At 37.5% G+C, this 24,249-nt stretch overlaps 1 protein-coding gene across 1 annotated transcript in view; it reads left to right on the forward strand.

Annotated features, from left to right (window-relative positions):
• The window catches only part of VPS13B (vacuolar protein sorting 13 homolog B), a 435,364-nt gene that overhangs the window by 391,764 nt on the left and 19,351 nt on the right, over positions 1 to 24,249 (forward strand). Inside the window, exons 44-56 of the mRNA XM_069854414.1 lie at positions 6,490 to 6,645; positions 7,599 to 7,862; positions 8,010 to 8,093; positions 8,260 to 8,435; positions 8,927 to 9,097; positions 9,753 to 9,954; positions 10,920 to 11,108; positions 11,526 to 11,672; positions 12,764 to 13,047; positions 14,601 to 14,728; positions 15,316 to 15,515; positions 17,760 to 17,878; positions 19,057 to 19,880. Coding sequence (XP_069710515.1) covers positions 6,490 to 6,645; positions 7,599 to 7,862; positions 8,010 to 8,093; positions 8,260 to 8,435; positions 8,927 to 9,097; positions 9,753 to 9,954; positions 10,920 to 11,108; positions 11,526 to 11,672; positions 12,764 to 13,047; positions 14,601 to 14,728; positions 15,316 to 15,515; positions 17,760 to 17,878; positions 19,057 to 19,880 — 2,944 coding nt within the window. The remainder of the gene's footprint in view (positions 1 to 6,489; positions 6,646 to 7,598; positions 7,863 to 8,009; positions 8,094 to 8,259; positions 8,436 to 8,926; positions 9,098 to 9,752; positions 9,955 to 10,919; positions 11,109 to 11,525; positions 11,673 to 12,763; positions 13,048 to 14,600; positions 14,729 to 15,315; positions 15,516 to 17,759; positions 17,879 to 19,056; positions 19,881 to 24,249) is intronic.

Raw genomic sequence — 24,249 nt, forward strand, 5'->3', positions numbered from 1 at the left:
TTGCCAAGTTAGTGAATTTTACGAACTCAGAGAGCAGATTGTAAGATAAATGTGAAATAATCCATACTTCTGGAGTCAGGGACTTCCCTCCAGGCATTAGTTCATACTTGACTTACTTGACTTACTCTTGGGGATAAAATGAGTTAGGACAAGGTCTTAGATACCACATTCTCTTACTGGGAAAGAAAACCAACTTGCACAACTTCGGCTGGCTCATGTTTCTTGTTACACAGGCACTATGAAGCAGCGGTTGCCATGAAATACTTTATTTAACCTCTGCAAAATGTTTTTTTAGTATGGCAAGGCAGTTCAGTTAAATGAAAATAAATAGTTTTTAAAAGGATTGTATTTCTTTTACATTCACATTGATAAAATTCTCCATTTTTCTTTTACTAATTAAGCATAATAAGAGATGCATTAATTGCCCGTTTAGATTATTTAACACAATTAAATATATATACCTAAAATAAATTAATTTTGTAGTAGCAGATATTTATATAATGCTTTATTTATATTTAAAATTAATTGTAGTATTAATGAAGCTACTATAAGCTATAATTAAAAAATGTTTAACCTTTTCACATTACAAAACCAGCTATAGCACGTTAAGGATCTGGATTTATCAGATATTGATGGTGTCCCTCCAACTGCTTGGCTTAACTTAAAGCTCCTTCCTTCCTTCCCTCCTTCATTTTTTCCCAGCCTGGATCTTCTACATTTCAGGGAACCTAACCTTTCCCTTCTAACTTGCACTCCGATTCCTGCAAGTCTCGCTAGTTTGGCTAATATTGCAGTAATAAGTCTGAGGTCTGATTCTCGCTCTTCTGTTCCATTCCATCCCCCAGATTTTCCTCAGATTTCTTCAGATTTTGACCTTCCTTAGGGATAACACACCCCCAACTATATAGTCCATTTCAGCATTGGGATAAGTCCAAACCTGATGGTATTTGAGGCTTTAAGAAATTCTAGCAAAAATTGCCAGACCTTGTAAGTTCTTTTTGCAGATTTTAATGAAAGTTACAGGTCTGTTAGATATCATTAAAAGGGAAGAGAAGCTACATCACTCCTGTGCTCTATAGACAGCACTGGCTCCTACATTATTATTGGATCCAGTCTGCACTCCTTATCTTGATCTTGAAGTTGCTTTGTGGGATGGGCCCCAGTTATGTCTAAAGTCGTGTTTGTCTCCAAGACAGCTGTGTTTTTTAGAAGTGGAGCATATGATACACAGAGTGAAACTCTTAAGTTAGGAGAGATCAGATCTTCCTAGCAATTTACTCAGAGTTAAGGAATTCTGCCTTGCAAGACGGTAGGCTGTCGGAGGGTCCCACTGGGGATCACAGCAAATGTAAAAAACAGCTATTCGTGTGAGAGTCCCCTGAATGTATTCTGCAGAGATTATTTGCTTGCAAATAAGAAATCTTATGTAAATTATTACAAATTATCTTCCTCATGCTCAAATTTCAGCTAAGTCCTGCAAAGAAGCAAAGAATAATGGATCTAAATTCATTACTTTGCTTTCTATGCAAAACAATGTTGCATAGGGGAAGTCTGCATTTAAAGTAGCAGCAGCCAAACCTTTCTTCCCAGTCTTCTCCCAGAGTTATAATAACAGCCCACTTTCACTTTTTGCTGTCCCTAACTTGAAGCAGTAGGTGTAGTGAGTAGAAGTCAGTTCCTGTGTTGATTTGGGCAATTACTTCAATGAGAACGTAGCCAAGATATAAATAAAATATTTAATTCTCATCGAAGTAGGTAGATATGCCTGGAACAGCTGTGTGCCACTATGTTGATACTTACATGGAATTTGAGGGAAAATATCATTTGCTCTTCTATTCTTCTGGACATATACTTATAATTCTTGAATAGATGCTAGTAAAGATTGGTATTTTAGCAATGCCTTCACTGGAACCCATTTAGAGTTTTACTTCTCTTATTTTTAACAGTGTGCCTGCAAAGCACAACTTCTGCTACAATTTCACAAACATAATTTTTAAAGGCAGTTGTAGATTTGGAAATAGCTTTAAGAACTCCTCCTCATTCTCTTACAAAAAAAGACTGAAGCCAAATTTTAATTTACGTTGCATCTCCAGCAGGATTGTAATTCATTGTTATTTATTTCAAAGTTGCTATTCTTTCAGATATTGGGTTATATGAAGTTAAAGATTATATACAGTACTCTGTGGGTTCAGATAGAAACTGTGACGTATGTGTCTTATGTGACTTATTATTGGGATGTTTTCCTTGTTTTATTGTTTAGGGATGTTACAGATTCTCTGCACAACCTTTTGTGCTTTACATAATCCCTGCTCAGGTCATTTGCAAAACAACATCAGGGAAAAAAAAAAAAATTCGTTATGTTATTTTACACCGTTCAAGTAGTAAGTAATGTATTGTTGCTTTCCTGTGGGGTCCTGCATTCAAAATCAATGGTTATATTATATAATCCGTAATTGACTTCCCAGGAAATATCTGACACCAATAAGGATTTGTATTGTCCATGAATCACATGAACCATCATAATTAGATTACTGTTCTTTAACCAAAAGACTCTTCCACAATGCTAGAGCTAGTTTGTACCTGCGAGGTTCAGGCCTGCTTTGTAAATCCTGCTATGCAAAGTCTCATAACACCTTCAGGAGCCCCTGAGAGTCAGAATTTATCTGCCAAATGTGACCTTTTATCTACCAGCCAGCACAGGAGTGATGGAAATGGTTTCTCCCGTGCTCCATACCAGCCTTCTGTCTTGCAAAGGACAGTGATGTAGAACTGGTCACATCTTCCTGGTTCCATGAGAAAATCAAGCCAAACTGAAATTCACATTGTCTTGGTGGCAGCTGACAATGTGCAGAATGAACATTTAATTTACTGTTTTCCCAGATCCTAATTGGTTTTATTGTTGTAAGTCCTAATCCTGGTCCAGGGCCACCTTGTATCCTGAAAACACAATCAAAAAAACACCTATCATCCTTCTCCTTTAATTTTTCAGTTAAAAATTGCTTTCGCTTCAAGTCTTGGAATTCAGCTCCCATCTCCAGGTCTCCATTTCCTCTGCATCATCACAGCTTTTATTTTCCTATCTCATATCTTTTAAGACAACCAACTGTTTCCTCTCCATTAATCAGGTCCTTACTTGATTTATTTCCACTCTCAGAGTTCTGAGCAATAACCCTTATTTTTCCCAAAAAGCATTTTCTAGTTTCTTTTAGAAGACTCGTATAATCTAACTGCAGTGAAACCAAGTTAACTTCGGTGGATTTACAAGCAAAGCAGAAATCAAATTTGTGTCACTAAGCATTTTGAGGGCACAAGCTTTAAATTACTTTTACAGCTGGAAAATGCTGCCTTTTCTGGACAGGCTCCATTTTTAGTCTTATCTTTAATTCCCCATTTTAGTCTTCATGCCTTGTCATATGACACTTAGCTCTATTTACTCAGATCACATCCTTCACTCACGCATGTAGCTGAAAACCTGAGTAAATTTTGAGGAGTGCATAGAAACATTCTGTGAAGAGACATGATAAAGAATACCATTTTTCTGGCCATTCACTCCAATAGGAGCAGCAGCATCTTAACCTCCCTGAAGGCTGTTTCTTTCCCTCTCAAAATAGAAATCCATAATGACCCTGAATCACAAATCTGAACCCCAGCAAAGTCTAGTCAAAACAAGAAATTTTGTGTTATCTGTTGATATGTTTTCCTAACAGAAAATGCAGAAATCAAATGGTTATACAAAGGAGCACCTATCTTCACATATAAAATAGACAGTCTGTTTTAAATTCTGTCTAAGCTGTAAACTGCCACTTATCACTGGATTATATTTGTTACAACGCCTTTGAAGTCCCCTGAATACTTCTTGTACCTTTTTGCAATGACTTCTTTTCTCCTAAAACATGTACCATATTTAGCTGTACTTGTTGAACTTTTTATAAGCAGTATCTAATAAATACTTAGAATTTACTTAAAGCTTGATAAATGAAAGGGAATTATATGGCAATTACCGTGAATCAGTAGTTTAAGATTAGTTTTCGAACATTGCGCTCTGCCTTGTTCAGTATCTAAACCATCTATTATGACGTCTTCTGCTAATAGAATGTTAACACCCGATTACTTAATTTTCTAAAATTACTTCAATTTTTACTTCCTGCCATATATCTCTGTATCACAGATGTCATTTGCTAATTACTTCTAGCCATGTTTTCCAGAAATCTCACATGTAAGTAACTGATTCACACAGAGATCTCGCATTTTCATGGAATGCAGTTTCTTGGCTCAAAAGTAAACTTACACAGTACCCAATTCTTACATTGTTGTCATTAATGCACATATATTAGGTATCTTTAAAATAAGTTACAAATACTGTTCCTTTGTATGTAGCATTTACCAGTTTACTAATACTGTGTTTAGAAAAGAAGAAATTGCCAATATATGATGATAGCTCTTTTTTTAATTTTTCTTTTTGAACCGTGAAGTTAAATGCAGACTAATCGTGCTACAAAGAAAATTAGTAAGGCAGCATTTGGGAGCTAATGACTGCTCAGGGAAAGCTGACAGCTTGTTCCTTGGGAACGTTCAACTTGTGAGCAAAGCTGTTTATACAGGGTGGGAGACATCCTAACGTTGGAGCTACGTACAATTACTGATCATCAATTATGGCATTTATATGACATCTGTCTTTGGAGCACACTCTATTTTGTGTGCCTTTTAGCTGAAACTGACCACTTCGTACCTTTTCTCATTATTTGGCTGTCTTTTCCAGCTACCAGTCTCTCCAAAGTAAACAGTTTTCTTGTTTCTCTTGGTTTTCATATGTGATGAGATTTATTCCCAGTTGCCTCTGTAAGAAACTGAACTGATTCCAGCCGCTGCAGTTGGGTTTTTTTGTTTTGTTTTGTTTTTCCTTTTCTATAACTAATACTTAAGAATCAAAGCAATGTGTTTGTTTATGAGTTTGAATGTCCTAGTGCACAGCTTCCCTCAGCTTATTCTTGAATATAAAACTGCCCACGCATGTGCACATCCAGATGCATGCCTATGGCACATATTAGCCTTTGTGCTTTCAGCAAAAAACTAATTTGAATCTGGATGTGACAATCATCACTCTTGCAAATTCAAAAGCCACACACTGAATGGATGTTATTGTTCTGTGTGTAACTTGTGCTGAGGATACCACAAATTGCAAACAGGCTACTGAGCTGTAATGTCTTTGAAAGTTGTTGCTGCCGTTGTTTCTTAAAACAGTGAAAAGACCCCAACATCCAGCCATTCACTAAGTCTGACTGGCCAGATCTATGGCCAGCAGTATCTCTTTTTGGAAACAAATCACGGAGAATATCATAATTAGAGGTTTCAATTTTTTTCATGAAAATAATCAAACTTTGGGCCCAATCCTGTTCTCAATTACTTAAATTAATTAATAACAGATGTCCAAAAAAGAGTGAAATTCAACCCTCGAGAGAATTCCCACAAGGCCCTTATATAACTGCTTTAGAGGACTTAAGTGATGCTTAGGCCCTCTGCAAAGAATAAATTTTACCCAGAATGCTTACTACTTTGATCCTTTATATATAACTCACATTCTTAAGTTTGCACAGCCACAAAAGATCTATACAGAGCTAAATAGCCAGATCTTCAGCTGGCGTAAATTTGTGTAACTTCATTGACCTACATGGAACAGTACCAATTTTCACTACTCTGGCATAAAGAATCTCCACGGGATAGAGGTAAGTGTGTATGGTGGGTAAATGGATGAAAGGCTCTTCAGATGATGAAAGACTATATTGCTCTGGAAGTGATTTAAGTTAAACTGGAAAAAAAGCCACTCCTTTTCCAGAATAAATCACAGAGGGAGTATAATTAGGCAGTTAAATTTCTTCTCATGCAGTCAGGCTTGAACTTGCCACCACATTTGTGTAAGAAATGAAATGTTTCCCATCTCTCGGCAATATGCAAAGTTCTGCATTTAGCAAACATACGTGTAAGCTACACGAGTGTACGTAGAAATTGATTTTCATCTTTTTTTTTATTTTGAAGGGAAGGATATTTGTAATTTTCTGTTTTATTCTGAAGGCAAAAAAATATGACCTGGACCTTGTTCCATATCACCTTGCTGGTAATAAAGAGGGTGGATTTCTAGAACAATTTCAAGGGCTATAAAGAAAATCTCTTATTTCCTGTTTTGTGCTCTCTAGTCTACATAACGTTTTTTTCTGAGCAGTTGTGTGCTGTATTTTTACGATCTTAAATACACAATTAAAGCAGGTAATTTATGGAAATGTATGATCCAGAGCCATCTTACGGTATTGTTGATTCTCCTGTTTGTATCTGAAATCACAGAATCGCAGAATGAGTAGATCATTCAGAGAACTGGTGTGCTTAGCATTGCTGAGTTTTAAAACCAAGAATATTTCTGTGTCATGGGAATTCTTATCCTACTGCAAGGCTGGGATTTTTTTGCCAGTATTGAAGTAGTAATTGCTTTCTTTCCAGCTGTTACACATCTGTATTGAAGGCTGGGGAAACTGGCGGTGGTCTGAACCATTCAGTGTGGACAATACAGGGACCTTTATTCGTACCATTCAGTACAAGGGCAGGACAGCATCACTTATTATCAAGGTTCAGCAGCTTAATGGGGTACAAAAGCAAGTAAGTATTCGGTCCAGTTTGGAAGAAATAACATGAATAATTTGAACTGTTACCAATTTGTTAATTAATCACCGTATTACTTTTTCTTCTATTGGGATCTGGGAAAAACAAGTCTTCTAGGGCATTTTAGGGAGTTTTTACTCTTATCTTTTACTCTTTTCTTCACTTTGGTATGGATCTTAGCATATGAAGGCTCCATTACCACCACATATTTTACATGTGCCACTAAACATCCCTTTACGTGGTTTTTAAGTTCTGACAGTGCTAAGTTACACGATTGCTTGCATGTTTTAAGCTCTTGAGAAGCAGAAATCATAGTTTTTTAAGAAACTGTTCAAATCCTATACTGCATTGTAATTCAGGCCTGTGTACTGCTAAAAGACAAATGAGTAATAATCAAATTGACATTTAAAAAATGGGCTGTTGTGCAGTAACTTTTCACATACTATCTTTGTAAAGAGATGTCGAGGCTCTGGAGCAAGTCCAGAGAAGAGTGACTAAGCTGGTGATGGGGCTGGAGAACAAGTCTTACAAGGAGCAGCTGAGAGAGCTGGGGTTGTTTAGCCTGGAGAAGACATGACAGCGTCTGCTCAGAAAGCTCTCCACACTCAGAGACCATTGCACTACTCTTAAAATCCAAACCAGAGCTATGTCAACCATGGGCAGTACTGCTGAGTTCAGTGGGAAAGGAAGTAGATGTGTTACATGTTTCTTTGAAGCCCAGATACTGCCTTAGCAATATTTCAGGTGTTTTAATGCCTAGGTTTCTATGAAGTTACACACACGTTTGGCCAATAAAAATAATGTTTTGCCATTCACTGCCTTCAACAGTGCTTGGGAAAGCCTAAAATAGGGAGATTATTCTTGTACAGGTTTTCACTCTGTAATTCAATTTTGACCTTTCTTTTTTTACTACTGTTTATATATAAGCTGCATATTTTTGTGTGTTTTAGATCCTAATCTGTGGAAGACAGACAGTCTGTAGTTACCTTTCCGAAAGTATTGAACTGAAAATGGTTCAGCATTATATTAGTCAGGATGGAGAAGCCGTTGTTAAAGAACACATTGACTGCCTTGCAGCCAAGCAGAAATTGCCTTCATACATACTAGAAAACAATGAGCTCACTGAGCTGAGTGTGAAAGCTACAGGAGACGAGGACTGGTCTCAAGATGTATGTCTAAGTTCTAAACGTACAGAACACAGCACTGTCATTCAGGTATGACTAGAAATATGTTTATGGGATACAGCTTAAAAATATCTGAGAGAGCTAGGCATTTATGTTTTGACTTCTATTAGATATGATGATGAACATCTTCATCCTGAAATAATTTTAGTCTAATGCTGTTGATCTCTCTGCATACAGGTACCATCTTCAAAGAGTTCAATTACATTTGTGTGGTGCACAATTTTGACTTTAGAGCCCAACTCTCACGTGCAACAGCGATTAGTAAGTACATTTAATGTCTCTGAAATCTACATTTTCATGCCTTACATGTCATATAATAAGTTAAGGCAGAAAGACCTACTTTAAAGATTTATTAGTAGCTCGTGTTAACAGTTGTAATGCTGGAATAAAATTATCCTTAAAATATCATGTTCTTTTGGTTTTATAGATTGTTTTCAGCCCTCTTTTCATTGTAAGGAGCCATCTTCCAGACCCAATTATCATACATTTAGAGAAAAGGAGTCTGGGATTGAATGAAACACAAGTGATTCCAGGGAAAGGACAGGAGAAAGCATTGCAAAATATAGAACCTGATCTTACACACCACCTGACATTTCAAGCCAGGTAAAATACTTGCTTTCCTTGAAAATGGTTCATTTGTATGGAAAAGACAGAATAATTTACAAATGCACCAGAAGTTAGTTTTTTCCAAGAGTATGCCTTATGCAGAGGAAATACAACAGAACAAGCATATGTGGCCTGTAATGATACGATAGGAAATATTAAATCTGGTATAACTATCATAAGCACCTTGACATTTATTTGGTTACGCAGTCCACGTTTTTGTGTTTTGAAAAATAAATTCCTAAAGGACCTTGAAATATTTTTTGAGAGTATGGAGGGTTTATAGGCTCAAAGGTCATTACAGAGTCATAAAAAATTCTTGCATATCAGTTAATGCTCAGGGACTTCTTGGACATAATTTTATTCATCCATGATTGCCGTGAGAGTGTTTCTACTGCACAGTATGCTTGGAAAGCTTCATTAAAGGTAACGTTAGTGCTACTAATGCTTGATCCTGTTGCTTAAGTAACTGAATGTGCTTCCAATGACAGGGAGGAAGATGATCCATCAGAGTGTGCAGTCCCTATCTCAACTACACTAATTAAACAGATAGCAACTAAATCCCATCAAGATGTCAATGTCAACCAAATGCTGTCCGAGTTCTACAGCACTGCTAATCCTCCTCAGCCTGCATGGCCATATAATAAGAAGGATTCAGACAGGTAATTTTTTGCTTAACCTTCTTCATGGTTGTTGCATTGCCTTTTCAAAGAAACTGAAATCACATTCAAGAAGACTACATGTGATCAACATTGAATATGTTTTCAGTAATTACATGAATCGTGTATGTAAGCCACAGAATCTGTTGCAGGTGGGAAGAATTTGAGGTCAGCCTTGGGGCTGCCCTTGATTACTCTAAGAAGATTTCATCAGCAAGGATTAAAAAAAAAATTGAACTGTGGTTTTTTTTGTGAATGCACCTTCTGTATTGCAGCTCTAAGGTCTGTTGTTTATTCAGTAGCTGTTTGTTTGGTTACAGAAATTGGGAGTTGCTGTAGGAAGTTGAAGAAAAAAGTGAATTTATGATTACAAAAGTCACAGATTTAGCTCTAAAGGATAGTGATAATTCTATTAAGGCATTTCTTTAATTGGCCAAATATAGATTGAGCTTGTGCAGTTAAAATATATCTTTATAGGCTACATGTAGCTAGATCTGTTTGACACCATCTCAGTATGTTCCAGAGTGATGAGGAGATTGTTTTTCTATTTCAAAATCAGAAAAGCCTTGCAAATTTCTGAAAATAACAGCTTATCGTTTGTAATCTTTAATTACTTATTCCTTTGAGTTTAAGTTTTTGTTTATTTGTTTTTGAACAGCAATGAACAACTGTCCCAGTGGGATAGCCCAATGCAGGTAAAGCTGTCAGTGTGGAAACCATGTGTTAAAACTCTGCTGATAGAACTCCTGCCCTGGGCTTTACTTATCAATCAGTCCAAGTGGGATCTCTGGCTGTTTGAAGGAGAGAAGATAGTTCTTCAAGTACCTACTGGGAAAGTAATTATACCTCCCAACTTCAAGGTAACTTTACCATTCACGTTAACAAGCACAGTTCTGCTAAACATTCCAGTTCTGAAGAATGGTTATTTATCCAGATGATTCCTACTTTCCAGTCACTCATATGATGAGGAACAGAAAAGAACAATAGAAATTTGCAATGCTGACTGAGCCACTGGGTGGACAGCGTGACATACTAGATAGCAACATTTGAAGAACGTGTTTTAAAGATGCATAGTTAAAAATTGTCTGTGAGACACTGTACAAAGAAGACCTGCACATCAACTGATTCAGCAGCCTTTTCTCCTTCCTCCCAGTCCAGCCAATGAATCCACGGTGTGGGCATAATATAGCAGCCCAAGTAAATTATAATTGCTATAAAGGCCTTATAAAGGCTTTGACCCCTGCTGTACTGATCTGTTGCTTGGGAAGTGTTGACCACAGTAGGAAAGCTGACAGCCTGAAATGAACGTTTGGCTTGAGAGTGCTTTATGTCAAGTTGTTTCATAGCTTGTATGTAACCGAGAAAGTTTTGATAATGAGAGAGGGTGAACTGCATGTGAGGAAGATCCTTTAGGATGCATGTCTTCCTGAATTCAGAGCTTTGTGTAATGAATCTTCTCACATACCTTGGCTTGACTATTCACATCCTTTTTTTATTACAACCCCTATGTTCTTTATTTTTGAAAGGATTAAAATAATTTGACACAGCAGCTTGTGAATTGCAACTGGGCAATCTGATACTTCCTGTTTATTTTGCCATCTTCAGATTATTATCATGTCTCAGTGTAGACTCTGGTCTTGATTCCACAGTGAGGATCAATCTCATATCTGCATTGTGATTTCACCTGTCCTTGTATTGCACATAAAAAATTGGAGGGAGAAGACAAGGAAATGAGATTGACTTCATACTAGAAGCTACATATAGCACTATAGTAGAAGTGTATTAAATTGTCATCAAGTGAAAATCGATCATTTTTCACTTGCAGGAAGCTTTTCAGGTTGGAATATACTGGGCAAACACTAATACTGTGCACAAATCGGTGGCAATTAAACTGGCTCATAATGTAACCTCCCCGAAATGGAAGGATGACGGTAACGGGGAAGTAGTAACACTGGATGAAGAAGGTTTCATTGAAGCTGAAATAAAACTTGGCGCTTTTCCAGGTCATCAAAAGGTTGGAAGAAAATTCTCATGATTTATATCTTTATAATTTAAAACTGAAGTCATATAGCAGATGAAAATCATGTATGCAGTGTAAAAGCTCCTCCCTAGTTATAGTAATACATGTAAAACGTAATGAGAGTATAAAGAATGTATGAAGTATAATTTAAAGAATTAGATTGTTAAAATCATTTGCCTAACTCATCAAGAGGATTCAATATCTCCTGGAGAAATAATCCATGAATTCTCAGTCTTGTTTGGAAAACATTGACAGGTACAACTTCAAAAGTATGTGATGTGGCTCCAGTTACAAAGCGCTTTAATATAGACAGGATTTCCACAGTTAAGAAGAAAATGGCAATTCTGTAACTATATTTCAGTACATTTGTGGTTTGTTTGGAACCTCATGATCGTTTTTATTATCTTACAGTTGTGTCAATTCTGCATTTCTTCTATGGTTCGACAAGGTATACAAATTCTACAGATAGAAGATAAGACAACAATAATCAATGATACATCATATCAAATCTATTATAGACCACAGCTTTCTATTTCCAAGCCCCACTCAGGAGAAGAGGTACAGTGCTGTGGATGCTGGGTTTTTTGTCATGGGCAGTACATGCATGTTTAAATTCTATGTTCTCAACTGCACATAGCAGAGCTTGACAGAAACCTTTAGACATAGTAGTGTTAAAGCATTTCGTATCATTTTAGTTTAAAATACAGAATCCTGGGTAAATTCAAGTCCAATAATTAACTGTGATCAGAAATCTGGGCAAAGCAGGAGATTCTTGAACATTGCAGAATTAGTTCTGCCTGTTCTCCATCTGTTCAGGCACTAATGGCCATTTCTGTAAAATAGGCAGTGTAATCCATAGTAGCTGTCGAAATTGTTCTCAGAATTTTTACTGAGTTTGCGTGTAAAAGAGGTATATTGGCCTGGCAGGCTGAAAACTTTTTGTTATCCTTTTGGGAAGATTCCAGTTGTCTGAACAAAGCTGCAGAGCTAGAGGCATGCCCAAAGTTTATGTATTTCAGTGAACTGCATCAAATCGTGAATATCAGTTTTCTAATAATTGAACAGTATATTTAAGGACTAGTATGTATGCACGGTCAATATATTTTAATCAACCATTTATACATATTTATTGAAGATTACAGTTATAGTAAAATATGTGGAAAGAATTCTCAGGGTCAAACTTGCTAGAGGAGTTGGCAGATAAACAAGTTTTTTAAGTTCCCTATTTCTGTATTGGTTTACTTCTGCATTAGTTTTCTTTATGTTGGTATCTACATTTGTACATTGTGAATTTTGAGGCAGTCTTATGGGATAGGGAATTGGAATGATGTTGTGGCTAAAATCCATTCTTAGTTTTATATCTATAAATGGATTTTCTTCTCACAGTTATGTTAGTGTTGTAACTTTTGGTTTTGATAGACTTATGTTGTGGGACTGAGCATGGACTGTACATAACTGTGCTTGTTAACAGCATAAATATACCTGAAGACAGAATTTGGCCAAATACCTTTTAATGCAATGGTCTTAGTGCAATTTTTAGTTAGTTATGTTCAGTTGGCTACTTGAGACTGTTCTGTGCAAGATCAACATGAATAAACTCCCTGTTAGGAGTCAGCATGTCACGCTACTACCATCTTTCTTCATTCCAGGACTTCCATGCACCAGACAGTATGGTGTTCAGCGTCAGTCCAGCCGGGGCACCATCCAGCGAGACGCTGAGCGCTGTGCCCTGCTGGGACCTGATGTCAGACACCAGTCTCTTTACTTCTGGGACACCTCTGACTGAAAAACGCTTGCAGCTGAGTTTCAGTTCAGGCAGCTGTGCTGGCAGTTGTGAGCTGTGGAGCCTACCAGCTGTCGTTAAACAGGAGTTTCCTAGACAGAGTGTGGCAGTGCCCACAGGGGTTTGTAGTGAAAGCGGATTTTGTACCAGGTACTGTACATTGAACACTCATAAATAATGAACTTTGCGTGTTGCTATAAAGCCTCAGCTAGTAAGGAACCCTAAGAGATTAATGCAAAAGTCAGAGTAACACATGCCCCCCATATGTAAAGGCAAGTCTTACTTTAATTTAAAATTGGTTATCTTGTGATGGTTTTGATGCTTTTATTATAAATCGTCTAATGTTATGGCTGTGTACAAGTTGTACATTTTTTATAATGTGTGGGCTGGGTTTTTTTTACATGCATACAAAAAAAGAGCATGAAAACTTTATATTTGAGATTATTGTCTTTTTAATTTGTGGATAACAGGAGCTCAAGAACAGTGTGAAATAATACAATACAAAAGTCTAGGGTTTGTTTCTAAAAAGTAAAAATATATTTTAGTTAGATTAAGAAGAGGATAAAGAGGAAAAGCAGAAAAGGGATTAAGCTATTTTGAGGCTGCAACAAGAAAAGATCTCCAAGTTTTAAAGTATGAAAGATACAATGTGCATTCCACTTAGGAACATATGCAGCCAGCTAGTTAAAAATAGCAGTCCGATGACTTGTCAGATGCCCAACTTCACTTCTCAGACCTGATATCTGAATCTATTCATGCTTATACTGATATAAACAATAAACAATCTGCTGAAATTAGAGAAGCTACATCAGTATATACTATGAGCCATATGATCTTAATCTTGCCTGAAGCTCCTGGTGTCATTCAAACCTTCATACGGTTCCTCTGCAGAGTCTAAAAGGTATCGTTGTGCATGCTAAAGATTCTGACACAGACTTCAGACTAAAAAAATTTAACAACAGGAAGAACAGGAAAGGATTCCTTATAATACAGACTTGGGCAGAGAGGCTCTGATGTTCCTAATCAAATTTTCAGACTGTTTGGATTTTTAAAATCACCATGAGGTGAAGATTTTTAGGAATAGCTAATAAATTTGCCCATGTAGAAAGGAATTAGTGTCTATGCGTGAAGACGTTTTATGCATCTAATGATTAGAGCAAAATTAATTTCTTTTCATTTTGGAAATTTATGTAGTGATGATCCTTAATGTTAATATTTGAAAGGGCGATGGCATTGTGGATCATTCTGGCTGAGTACTCAGTTACAGATTTATGTATTTGTTAAAAATATCCTTCATGTATATCAGAGAAGTACATGTGCAAATTCTTCTGGAAAATTTTAAAGATTTATGTTGAAAATTTGGACCTACAATCTCATGTTTTTAATTTAATATAAATCTCTGCTGGCTGGGGCTCTCATCTTGCAAACACACGTGTTCAATTTAACTCTTGAGTAGTCTCTATGAAGTGATTTCTTCTCTAATGTTGTTTTTCATGCTATTTCCAAGTGTTCTTCTGTTTACATGTAATTATCAGTGGAGATCTGTATTTGTCTAAATTTATATAAATATCTGTGGAATTGGAATTTGATCATAAAGAATCTTACAGATGCAGTTTTTGAATGTTTTTGGTTGTCCAGGGTAATAATATGTAAAGATTTCATCAAAAATTTGCATAATCAAAATATGTCTGCTTCTATTTTAGAGCTATAGCTCTGACTTATCAAGAGCATCTTGGTGTGACGTACCTAACACTCACAGAAGATCCTAGTCCTCGTATAATTATACACAACAGGTGCTCCGTTCCATTGCTTGTAAAAGAGAATTTCAAAGGTAAGTAGTAGTTAGAAACAGTGTTCTGTCTAGTATAAATTGTTTTACTAGATTGCCAATGCAAAATTGAACTCAGTATGTGTTTTAGTAGTAACAAGAACTTATGATGCCCTCATAAAAATCTATCTCAAAATGAGAGACTCTGGAAGATACTGCAGCCTGGAAGCTATTGGAGCTAATCATGAGGTCAAGAGTATGAACGTACGTGGCTCTTTCCTTTTGGGTTGCAGCTGTCAAGGTAGCTTGGCTGTAGGAAAGTAGTAGGCAGTGGAGTTTTGTTGACATTAGTTCAATTCCTGTGGAGCATTTAAATTTTCTCAGATGCACAAATGTAATACAAAACATATTGCAAAATACTAACTATGGTATATTACTATAACGATCAGTGGAACATTATGTAAATCTTAATGACAAAAACAGAAAAGGAAAGAGACCCAAACATTAAATTCCAACCTATAGAAGTGTAATGTTTTTATTTATTAGTAATATTTCAGACAGAAACTTGTTTGTTTGTGTAAGAATAGGTGAGTTTTGATTTCATACAGGTTTTAGAAAGCCCTAATCTTGTATATTTTATAAAATTTCAGATACACCAAAGTTTGAAGTTTATTGTAGAAAGATTCCAGCTGAATGTTCAGTTCACCATGAACTTTACCACCAAGTCTCCAGCTATCCGGATTGTAAAACAAGAGATTTTTTGCCCAGCATTCTTCTGAAAGTGATATCATCCGATGGATTAGTAAATGAATGGAGTGATTTTGTGGACATCAACAATCAAGGAACACAAGTAAAGCATTATAAACTATTTCCTAGTTCACTGCATAATTGATTGTCTTCCTGACCTGTGCAGTATATTGTTCCTCTGGAAGAAGTATAGCTGTTATGTTGGTTTGGGAAGTTTTAGTTAAGTCTTGGAGCACTCCTTCCTAAGTCCTTTCCTGTAGAAAGGAATATGGATTACCTTCTTCACTGTCTGTTTTTAAAAATAGTGAGATAAAAAATCCAGGCTTTCTAGTGCTGACTTTTTTTCATCAACCTCGTGTCCCCTGGAAAAATTAGTCCTGAAAATTTCTGGCCCTGGAAGTCCTGCAGGATCCAGGAAAATCCTTCTGGTTTGTAACTTAATTATCACAGGATTTTTATCTTTACATCTTGTAGGAATAGTCACTGTCATTCTCCCTCTGTGTCTTCACAGAACCTATGCATGTCTTTCTAAAACAAAACAAACCCCCCCTTTTCTTTCCTTCTGTTGTTTTTCCTCCTGTTTTGAGGTAAATGAAAACTTCCTTGAGTGGAGTAGTTCTTTTTGATGGGAATATTTTCCATCTTTGAAGTCATTAGTTTACATGGAATCAACATAAACTGCTTGACTCTTTGAAAGAAATACTGGTTTCAGATGTTTTCCCTGGGGACCAATCACAAAATGCTCTTGATTATTGAGTGTTATGTTATATAGCAAGTAGTTCAGTTTCATTCAGCAAGCCAGTCAAGCAATGCGAGGTTTCAAATTTCAGTCATTAATGTTATGCCAGACCAAGGTTCTTTATAAGTATCTGGCTCCTAGGAGGAATTAGATGCTAAGACAACATTTGGGCATCATTGTCTACTTGAAGAGCTCTTCAAATAAAAAGTGTAGCCTTCTGTTATTGAAGTTTTAGGATTTACATGTAGAAAATGTCCCCAGGGTTTCTTAGTCAGTCTTTATCATAGACAACTATAAATATAAGTAAATAAGGAATATGCTAATAGCTTTACATACAACTCAGTTCAGATTGTGAAATAATTGGAAATTAGAAGAGCTTAAGTAATTTGTACTCTTTCTAGCTGGCCGCAGATAAGTACTTCTTAGTCTGTGAGAAAGAAAATTTTATCAACTAGCTAAAATTTTGATAATTGCCTTTACGATCAGAATAATCTGAAATTGGAATTAAAATGGTTGCTCTTTAGGAATGATTAGGGTGTTTTAGAATAATGTGGGTATATTGAAAATTCAGTAGATGTCCTTTTTTCTCCAGTTCCATCTTGCAGGATTATGAATCTTTTTCTGATAAGCAAAAGTTTAAAACCGGCATATCAAAATGAGAAATTACCTTACATGTAATTATGATAAGAATAAAACATAATTTGATGAAACAAAATTTATCTCTATGAGGTTATTATAAATAGTGCAATGAGAATCAGTTTAAGTGCTGATCCTACTGAACTTCCAAGTGCTTTTCCTTGTAAAGATTCTTCAAGACAAACACTAACTGTTTATTTTACCTGTGCTATCCCATTATCTTTGCATTATTCCTTGAGTTTACATTCCTTGAAGTTACAGCTTCTGTCTTTACAATCTAGCAAATGGTTGTGTTGATAATAGCCCTACAAGAAAACAGAAGCTAGCTTGCTCTTGCAAGGACTGCTGCGGGCTTTCCAAACGTTTAAAGACTTAGCCTTTTATATTCTTGAAAAACACAAAGCTTGATGGAAATATTACAGTATTAAGCTCCAAAAGCAGTATGTCATTTATTTAAATAGGATATTTATTCCTAAGGACAACTTGTTTTGAATGAATGTTTGCACATCAGTAAGATGTAGCACCATCTTGCTTGTGAAAGTGTTCTCACCAAACCAGTTTAGATGACTTGAAAATGTGTTCAGTTGTTAAGCAACTCTTCATGAATCCAAAATGTGACTTATTTTTTTTAACCTTCATGTGTTTTGCATCATGCTATCAGCCATTCATCTAACCAGCTCTGAGCTAGGACATAGCAACATAACATTAATTTAGGAGCTTTTTCCAGAGGAGAAGGTAGGATTTTATAGAGCTCTAGAAATATGCCTTTCTCTGTAATCCAAAATCAGAAATTAAAATTTCTTATTTATTTTCCTTATTTACAGAGGAGTTTTTTATTGAAATCTGTTTCTATTTTTCCTAAACCGTATCACGATTCAAGTGAAAGATCTCAACTAGAAGGCAATAATTCAAATTATGATGTTAAAAATAGTAATTTCTGTAGCATTTCATCTATTTCTAACTCTCCACTAGATTGTGTTCTTAACTGGCTTTGGCTATGTTTATGTGGATATTACCCATCGGTGTGGAACAATAGTCATAACCTTGGCCCCAGAAGGAAGAGCAGGGCCCGTCGAGATCAACCTCAGCAGGTACATAAAGCCCATAAAAGATGATAAAAAGCATTGCCAAACAGTGCTGAGAGGTCAGTCAGCTTTCTAAGTGTTAACTGACTTACAAACTTCAGCTTATGTGTTCATGTTGTTTAATACTGCTGCATACTCTGTGGCCTAAGTTTAGACCATATGTTATACTTTGTATAATCACAGTTAAAACAGGACAATCTAACATCAAAAGTCATGTCACTTAAGGGTAAACATTTGATGTCTGATACAAAAAGAAGTCCTGAATTATTTATTGGGAAAAAAAAAAGACATTTTCCATCATAATTAATTTTGACTGTGTTCATGAGTTTAAAATTTATTTAGCTGGGTCATGTCATCCATAATCGTTCAAACTCTCATGAAAATTAGTAGCAAGTTTGATATGCAGTGGCTGTAGAAGTAGTCTAATAGTCAGTAATTAACTGTACTTGATTATAACACTCTTCTTTAGACTTATATACACACCACAATCTTGTCCTCAGCTCAATTCTAGTGCAATTATAATACCTATTTCCAAGATGCAGAATGCCTGGCCTCCAGCAATGCTGTTACAATTAGAATGGAATTTGTTGTACTGGTTTTACTTGCACTGTAATTAAGTATTAATCCCCAAGAAACTGGTCATCAGCGTCCCACTTGCTCGTTTAACTTGGCAATGGGCAGTTAACACTGAAGGAGGGGGAGGCCTTCAATGCCATCAACATGAAAACGCTGTGGAGGCTTCGTTGGAGGGCACTCACTGCATGTGATGTGAAATGAATTAGTAGTGACCTACAGTAGTGGCTCCCAGAAAAGATTGTAACAGCTGAGGTTGCATGTGAATTATGATGAAATTGTACTTTTTGTCTACTTTAATATCTAGTTCTGTTGCAAATCCAATGGGGAATTACTGTGTATATAGAGACATTCCTGTCCAAACTGCCCTGTTAACTGATAGAGAAAGAAACCTGATATAGATGTGTAATATCCCATTTTTTAGAAGATCTCCTGGTTGGTACCCACAGTGGTGTTTAAGGCTGCCAGATCCCGTTAACATTAATGGCACTTGTACAGTGAGTTTTCCATGTATTACAGAGAATGTCTCTCCTGATAGCTTTTTGAGAAAGTAAGATGCCAGGTGAACTCCAAATACTTGAAAGAACAAAGCTTTTTTTCCTCCTGTCTAGAAGTCAAGAGCAGACACTGTCACTGAAAATGTTCATCAGTCAGTTAAGCCTTGCTGCGTTTGACGATATTACAAACCACAAGGTGTCGTCTGAACTTCTGCGTCTCACAGCAGACAACATTTTCCTCCACATGGCCCCAGCCAACAGCTACCTGAGACCCCTGTCACAGGACTTCCAGCGGGATGCCATGGAAAGCCTCCCACAATTTCATAGTCTCCAAGTCTATTGTGAAGACTTGCAACTGGACAATCAGCTGTACAGCAAATCCAATTTCCATTTTGCAGTCCTGCTGAGCCAAGGAGAGAAAAATGAGACGGTGCAGTGGACCAGAGTGAACAACCTCATTGTTTGTAACAAAGACTTGGAAAGCTATAAGGAAAACTGCTTTATAAAACTCTGCATTGCTTTTTCTGAAGAAGAGAATTTCACGTTTCACGTGAATGACCTCAGCTTTGAGCTCAAACCAGCCCGGCTGTACGTGGAAGACACCTTTGTTTACTACATTAAGACTTTATTTGATACATATCTTCCAGAAAACAAAACCACTTGTCAATCCATTAATATTTCAGATAGTACCCTTGTACTGCCTGAACAAGTGAGAGAACATGCAAAAGCTTTAGTCAAGCCAGTGAAATTGAGAAAATTAACAATACAACCTATTAATCTCCTTGTCAGTATTCATGCTTCATTGAAACTGTATATAGCCTCAGACCACACACCTCTCTCCTTCTCTGTGTTTGAGCGAGGACCCATCTTCACCACTGCCAGACAACTCGTCCATGCCTTGGCCATGCATTATGCTGCAGGAGCACTTTTCAGAGCAGGTCAGTACTTCTCTGTAACATGTAACATCTTTATTAGGTACCCGGATTCTGTGATTGCCTCTGAAGCTGAATAACCTAGATGTTAGCTATACAATTATTTTTTTACTCAAACACAGTGTGATAATGGTATTTTCAGACACTTTTCATGTCCTGCCACGTGACAGAAAGGAAATAAAATGGCTGAACAGACACCAGTGAAGATTTGTAAAGTTGTGCTAAACATTAGCCAGCCACCTGAAGGCTTTAGAAAACCCTGAACGCAGCATAAAAATGTATTCTAGCTGGCTTAGGTTTTGTCATTTTATATTATAGCACTAGTCAGGATCTAGCCACATTCTTCACATAAACTCCCCAAAACTACATTTTATCAAATTATTCAGCATATTGCTCTGCATTCAGAAGTAAATTATAGCCCTGAATGTTGTTTTGTTGTTAAAACTCGTTTTGGCTGCAGTTTATGATGAGGAATCTGTCTTTCTTCATACAGCCTTCATGCTAAAGTGGCACACAGATGTTTGTTGTCCTTTGATCCAAGAACTATGAAGTTTGCTGTGACTGACTTTTTCCCGTATACGATCAATAGTGAGCAATTAGTCTATTGGGTTAGCAGGTACATTCTGTTTCCCATAAATATTAATTTAGAAATAATGAAATTTGGTCTGTGCTGTGTCTTATCATGGAATGGAATTTGTACCCGAGACAGGAGGAAGCTCCTCCAGGATCACACACAAGTAAAGTACTCCACACTGAAACATGAGATTTATTTTCCTACAATATAATGGTCAGATTTTCTGAAATCCTGATGCTGCATCCATTTGTGCCACAAGCATAGCTGCGATCTGATGTCTGTGCATGGTTTCCAAATTGTACACATGCATTTCAGGTATTTATAAACAGAGAACTGTTGATCTGGTCTTTCATTGTGTACGTACCTGATTTGCATAGCTCATTGTGGCAACTGCGCACCAGAACTTTGTGCATCAATTTATTGTTTTCTTGCATTACTTTATTTGCAAAGTTTGCAGGTCTTTTTTTTTTTACTACTTGTTTGAATTTGTTTTACAGTCAAATCCCATAATACAAAAGAGGAGATCTAGTTTCTTGCTCATTTAGAGTGAAACTGTGGTCAAATGTGGTTCACAGTGTGAGTGTTTCTCCCCCCAACTGGCTAGAAGTGGTGATACCAGTTGTGATAGACTGCAGCAGGAAATTGGGGTTATGCTGGCTTTTTATCCACAACATCCCAGGTGAGGCACATATGCTAGTGAGGGATTCTTGAGCCTGGTCTGCACCTTTCTTCTCATGCTACCCTTAACAGTGTACAGCAGCACACAGGCCACCCCTTGCTCTGTGTTCATGATGTAGGTGAAATCAAGCAAGTTTAAATATTAAGAAATACGATTTACATCAGTGGAACTTCTCTTCAGGAGAATGCACAAGCATATATTTAATTGCTACTTAAATCTCACTCAAAGCACTAAAACTAAAAGCTATTTTTTGAAAGGGGATACCATGATTAAAATGGTGAATTGTGTTGATTAATGTTTGCTTGTGTAAAGATGATGCTTTATTTTGAAAAGTTTGTGACACAAACTTAAAAGGGAGGGAAGAATAAAGCAAAAAAAGTTTTATAAGTTCTGCAAACCCCAAGTCCTTTCCTCACCATGAGGTGAGTTCCAGTTCTGGATCTCTTATGTGCCTTCTAACCACATACATCTGCAAAACAAGGGGTTATTTGACCCCCCTCCTACTCATCACTGCCCCATGCATAAATCATTGCAGCATCTGCACAAACAGCATTCCTATACTGTTATGCCTTATGCTCCAAGCAGGATGAAGTCTCATTTTGCCCTTAGCTGTGTGCAAGACCATTACTGCCCTGCGGGAAGAGGCAGGATTTGCCCTAAAGCCTGCTAAAAGGAGAGTATCAGGCTGCCTCAGATGTTGCAAAGTAGTGGCCAGAATCCATGTCTCGTAAGCAATGACTGTGCCTGGAGAGCTCTGCTCAGGTCAGCTGATTAGCATTGCTTGTCTCAAATTAGTAAAACCTGCAATGGAGATCTCCCATCCTTTTCTAATTAAGTTGGCTTCTATTTAAAAGTTAATAAAATTCTATTTAAAAATATTACTGGTATCAGCCACATCTAACCCTGTAGCTACCTATAAAGAAAATACAGTGGCTCTCTGCTAATATAGTCATAGTTATTTCATATTAGTGCATACTAATTAATTTAATTACCATTTTAATTACTATGCATACTTTGGGAAATGGTAACCTGGCATGATACTGTATGTCTGCAAAGCAAAACCCAACAGAGAGTTTGTGAATTGAGGAATTATTCCTGAGTTGTCCTTTTCCTATTTCCAATTTACTCTCATGCCTTCCTCCTTGGGTTGGGTGGTCCATGCTGGCTGCGAGGAGCTGTTAGTTTTGTTCTGACCAAGGAGGGTCACCCTTGCTGCAGGTTGCACTTTCCTCCCATGTGCTCTCCTAGAGTGAGCATGCTTCTTCCAGAGCTTCCTCAAACTGGCAGCCTATAGGCCAGGGCCATACTACAACACTCCATCCCTGGAGTACCAGGCTACTCCTCAGCTGAGTGTTAACCGGTTTCATTTCTGGTTTTAATCTTATTTTCATTCATGAACACATTGGCTGGCCAATTAGGTGAGTGGAGTTGGATCCTCTCATGTACCAGCCTGGTGTCTGCAGTGCAGTTAGCCATTAATCCACAGTGTCATGTAGCCCCTTTCCATCACCTTATGCCATCCCATCACCACCTCAGGACAAGGAATGCAAGGACATTTAGGGGGAAAAAAACCCCTAAACTGTTTCTAAGGAATTATTGCAACATTATTGATCGCAAAAAGCAGAAAGAACATCTCTTCCATCTATGCACGCCTCTCCACCCTTCCAGCTTTTCATCACTTCACACAGTGGCAAGGATAATTTATCAAAAATACTACAGTGAGGCAGTCACAGGCCCAGCTTGGAGCGTTGGCTTCCCCTGGTCCCTGCAGGGAAGGACTGCAAGGGGCATGTTCCTCTCCAGGGCAGGCACCATGGGGCCACAGCACTCGCTGCTGCTCTGCTCGTCACACTGCCAGTAGCACTTGGTATTTGTTTTCATAGTCAATCCCACCCTCTCCCTTATGTCCACTGTGGTTCCCTCTTTTTATACTACACGAACTGGAGTTCTCAACCTGCCAGGGCTGATATGTGGGACAGATTCAAGAATAATAGATTTTCCGGGAGCTTACAATGATAGTATGAGATTAATTAATTTCATATGAGTAACATTTTCTCTTCTGTTCAGTTTCATGATTCAGCCCTCCACAGGAGTGACTGGGAGGGGTTACTAGAAAACAAGAAAAGCATCTGGATAGCAGGAGTTTGCAGGGATGAGATGGGAATGAGGAGGGCAGTGTAGCTCAAGGGCCCTCGGTGGGAGAGTAGGAGGTCAGTTTGTCCATCTTTCAGTCTTCTGTCCCTGTCACACCTTGTGTGGCTCTGTCAGTGCCAGTTGAAATTCATGGTACTGGGGCTCGAAGACCAGGCAGTTCCCACCTAGTGTTTATTGCCATTTCTGAATCGCAGTCTCAGGCTGCTGAAGAAAAAAATTATGCAGCACTATTTCCCTAATAAATCTGCTGCCAACCAGCCTGAGAAAGACAAGACCTGCAAACAGCTTTCCAGCAACAGATTGCTGCGCACTTGGCCATCCAGCAAGCTGCTGGCAACCCTACGTTTATATAGGAAACCAGATCTGCAGATGCCTCTCCTGGGATATGCATAAGGAATACTCCCCTATGAGTAACCTAATCAGCATGTAGATGTCATTGCTGTTTACACAACTGTACTGAGAAAAAGACATTTGTCTGGCTTTCGCTGCACTCTGAAAGAAAATGATCAGCTTAGAAAGGTTGGACTGGATTTAAAATAACTTCTTAAGCACTTGTCAAAAATCTGCATCCCCTTCCTAACACTCCATCAAGCAATTGACCTCCACACTCCAGTAAAGCAGTACATCGTATCAGTGTAAACTCCCTGTCACAATCCTATCACATAAGGATGTGAAATCACAGAGCTGCCTTATAGCGTCTAAAACCAACCAGCAATCTGAACTTGCAGTCCCGTTCCTCCGTAGCTGTGAGGCTTTAGCATCTGCCTCCCTAGCACACTTTTAGCAGAAATACGGGAAGCTCCTGGAAGGAAGTCATTCTAAAGCTATTTGTGAGTTTGCCAAAAGGATTTCTTTGATTTACGAAGTATGAAAGATTGCCATTTCTGAATTCATAGTGGATGAGTTATTTCCCGTGTTTTGCTCAAAGGAAGTTCATAATGTGATGAATTCTAGTGTGAAAAAGAGAA

The sequence above is a fragment of the Phaenicophaeus curvirostris genome, chromosome 3 (assembly GCF_032191515.1).
Source record: "Phaenicophaeus curvirostris isolate KB17595 chromosome 3, BPBGC_Pcur_1.0, whole genome shotgun sequence".
Taxonomy (NCBI): domain Eukaryota; kingdom Metazoa; phylum Chordata; class Aves; order Cuculiformes; family Cuculidae; genus Phaenicophaeus; species Phaenicophaeus curvirostris.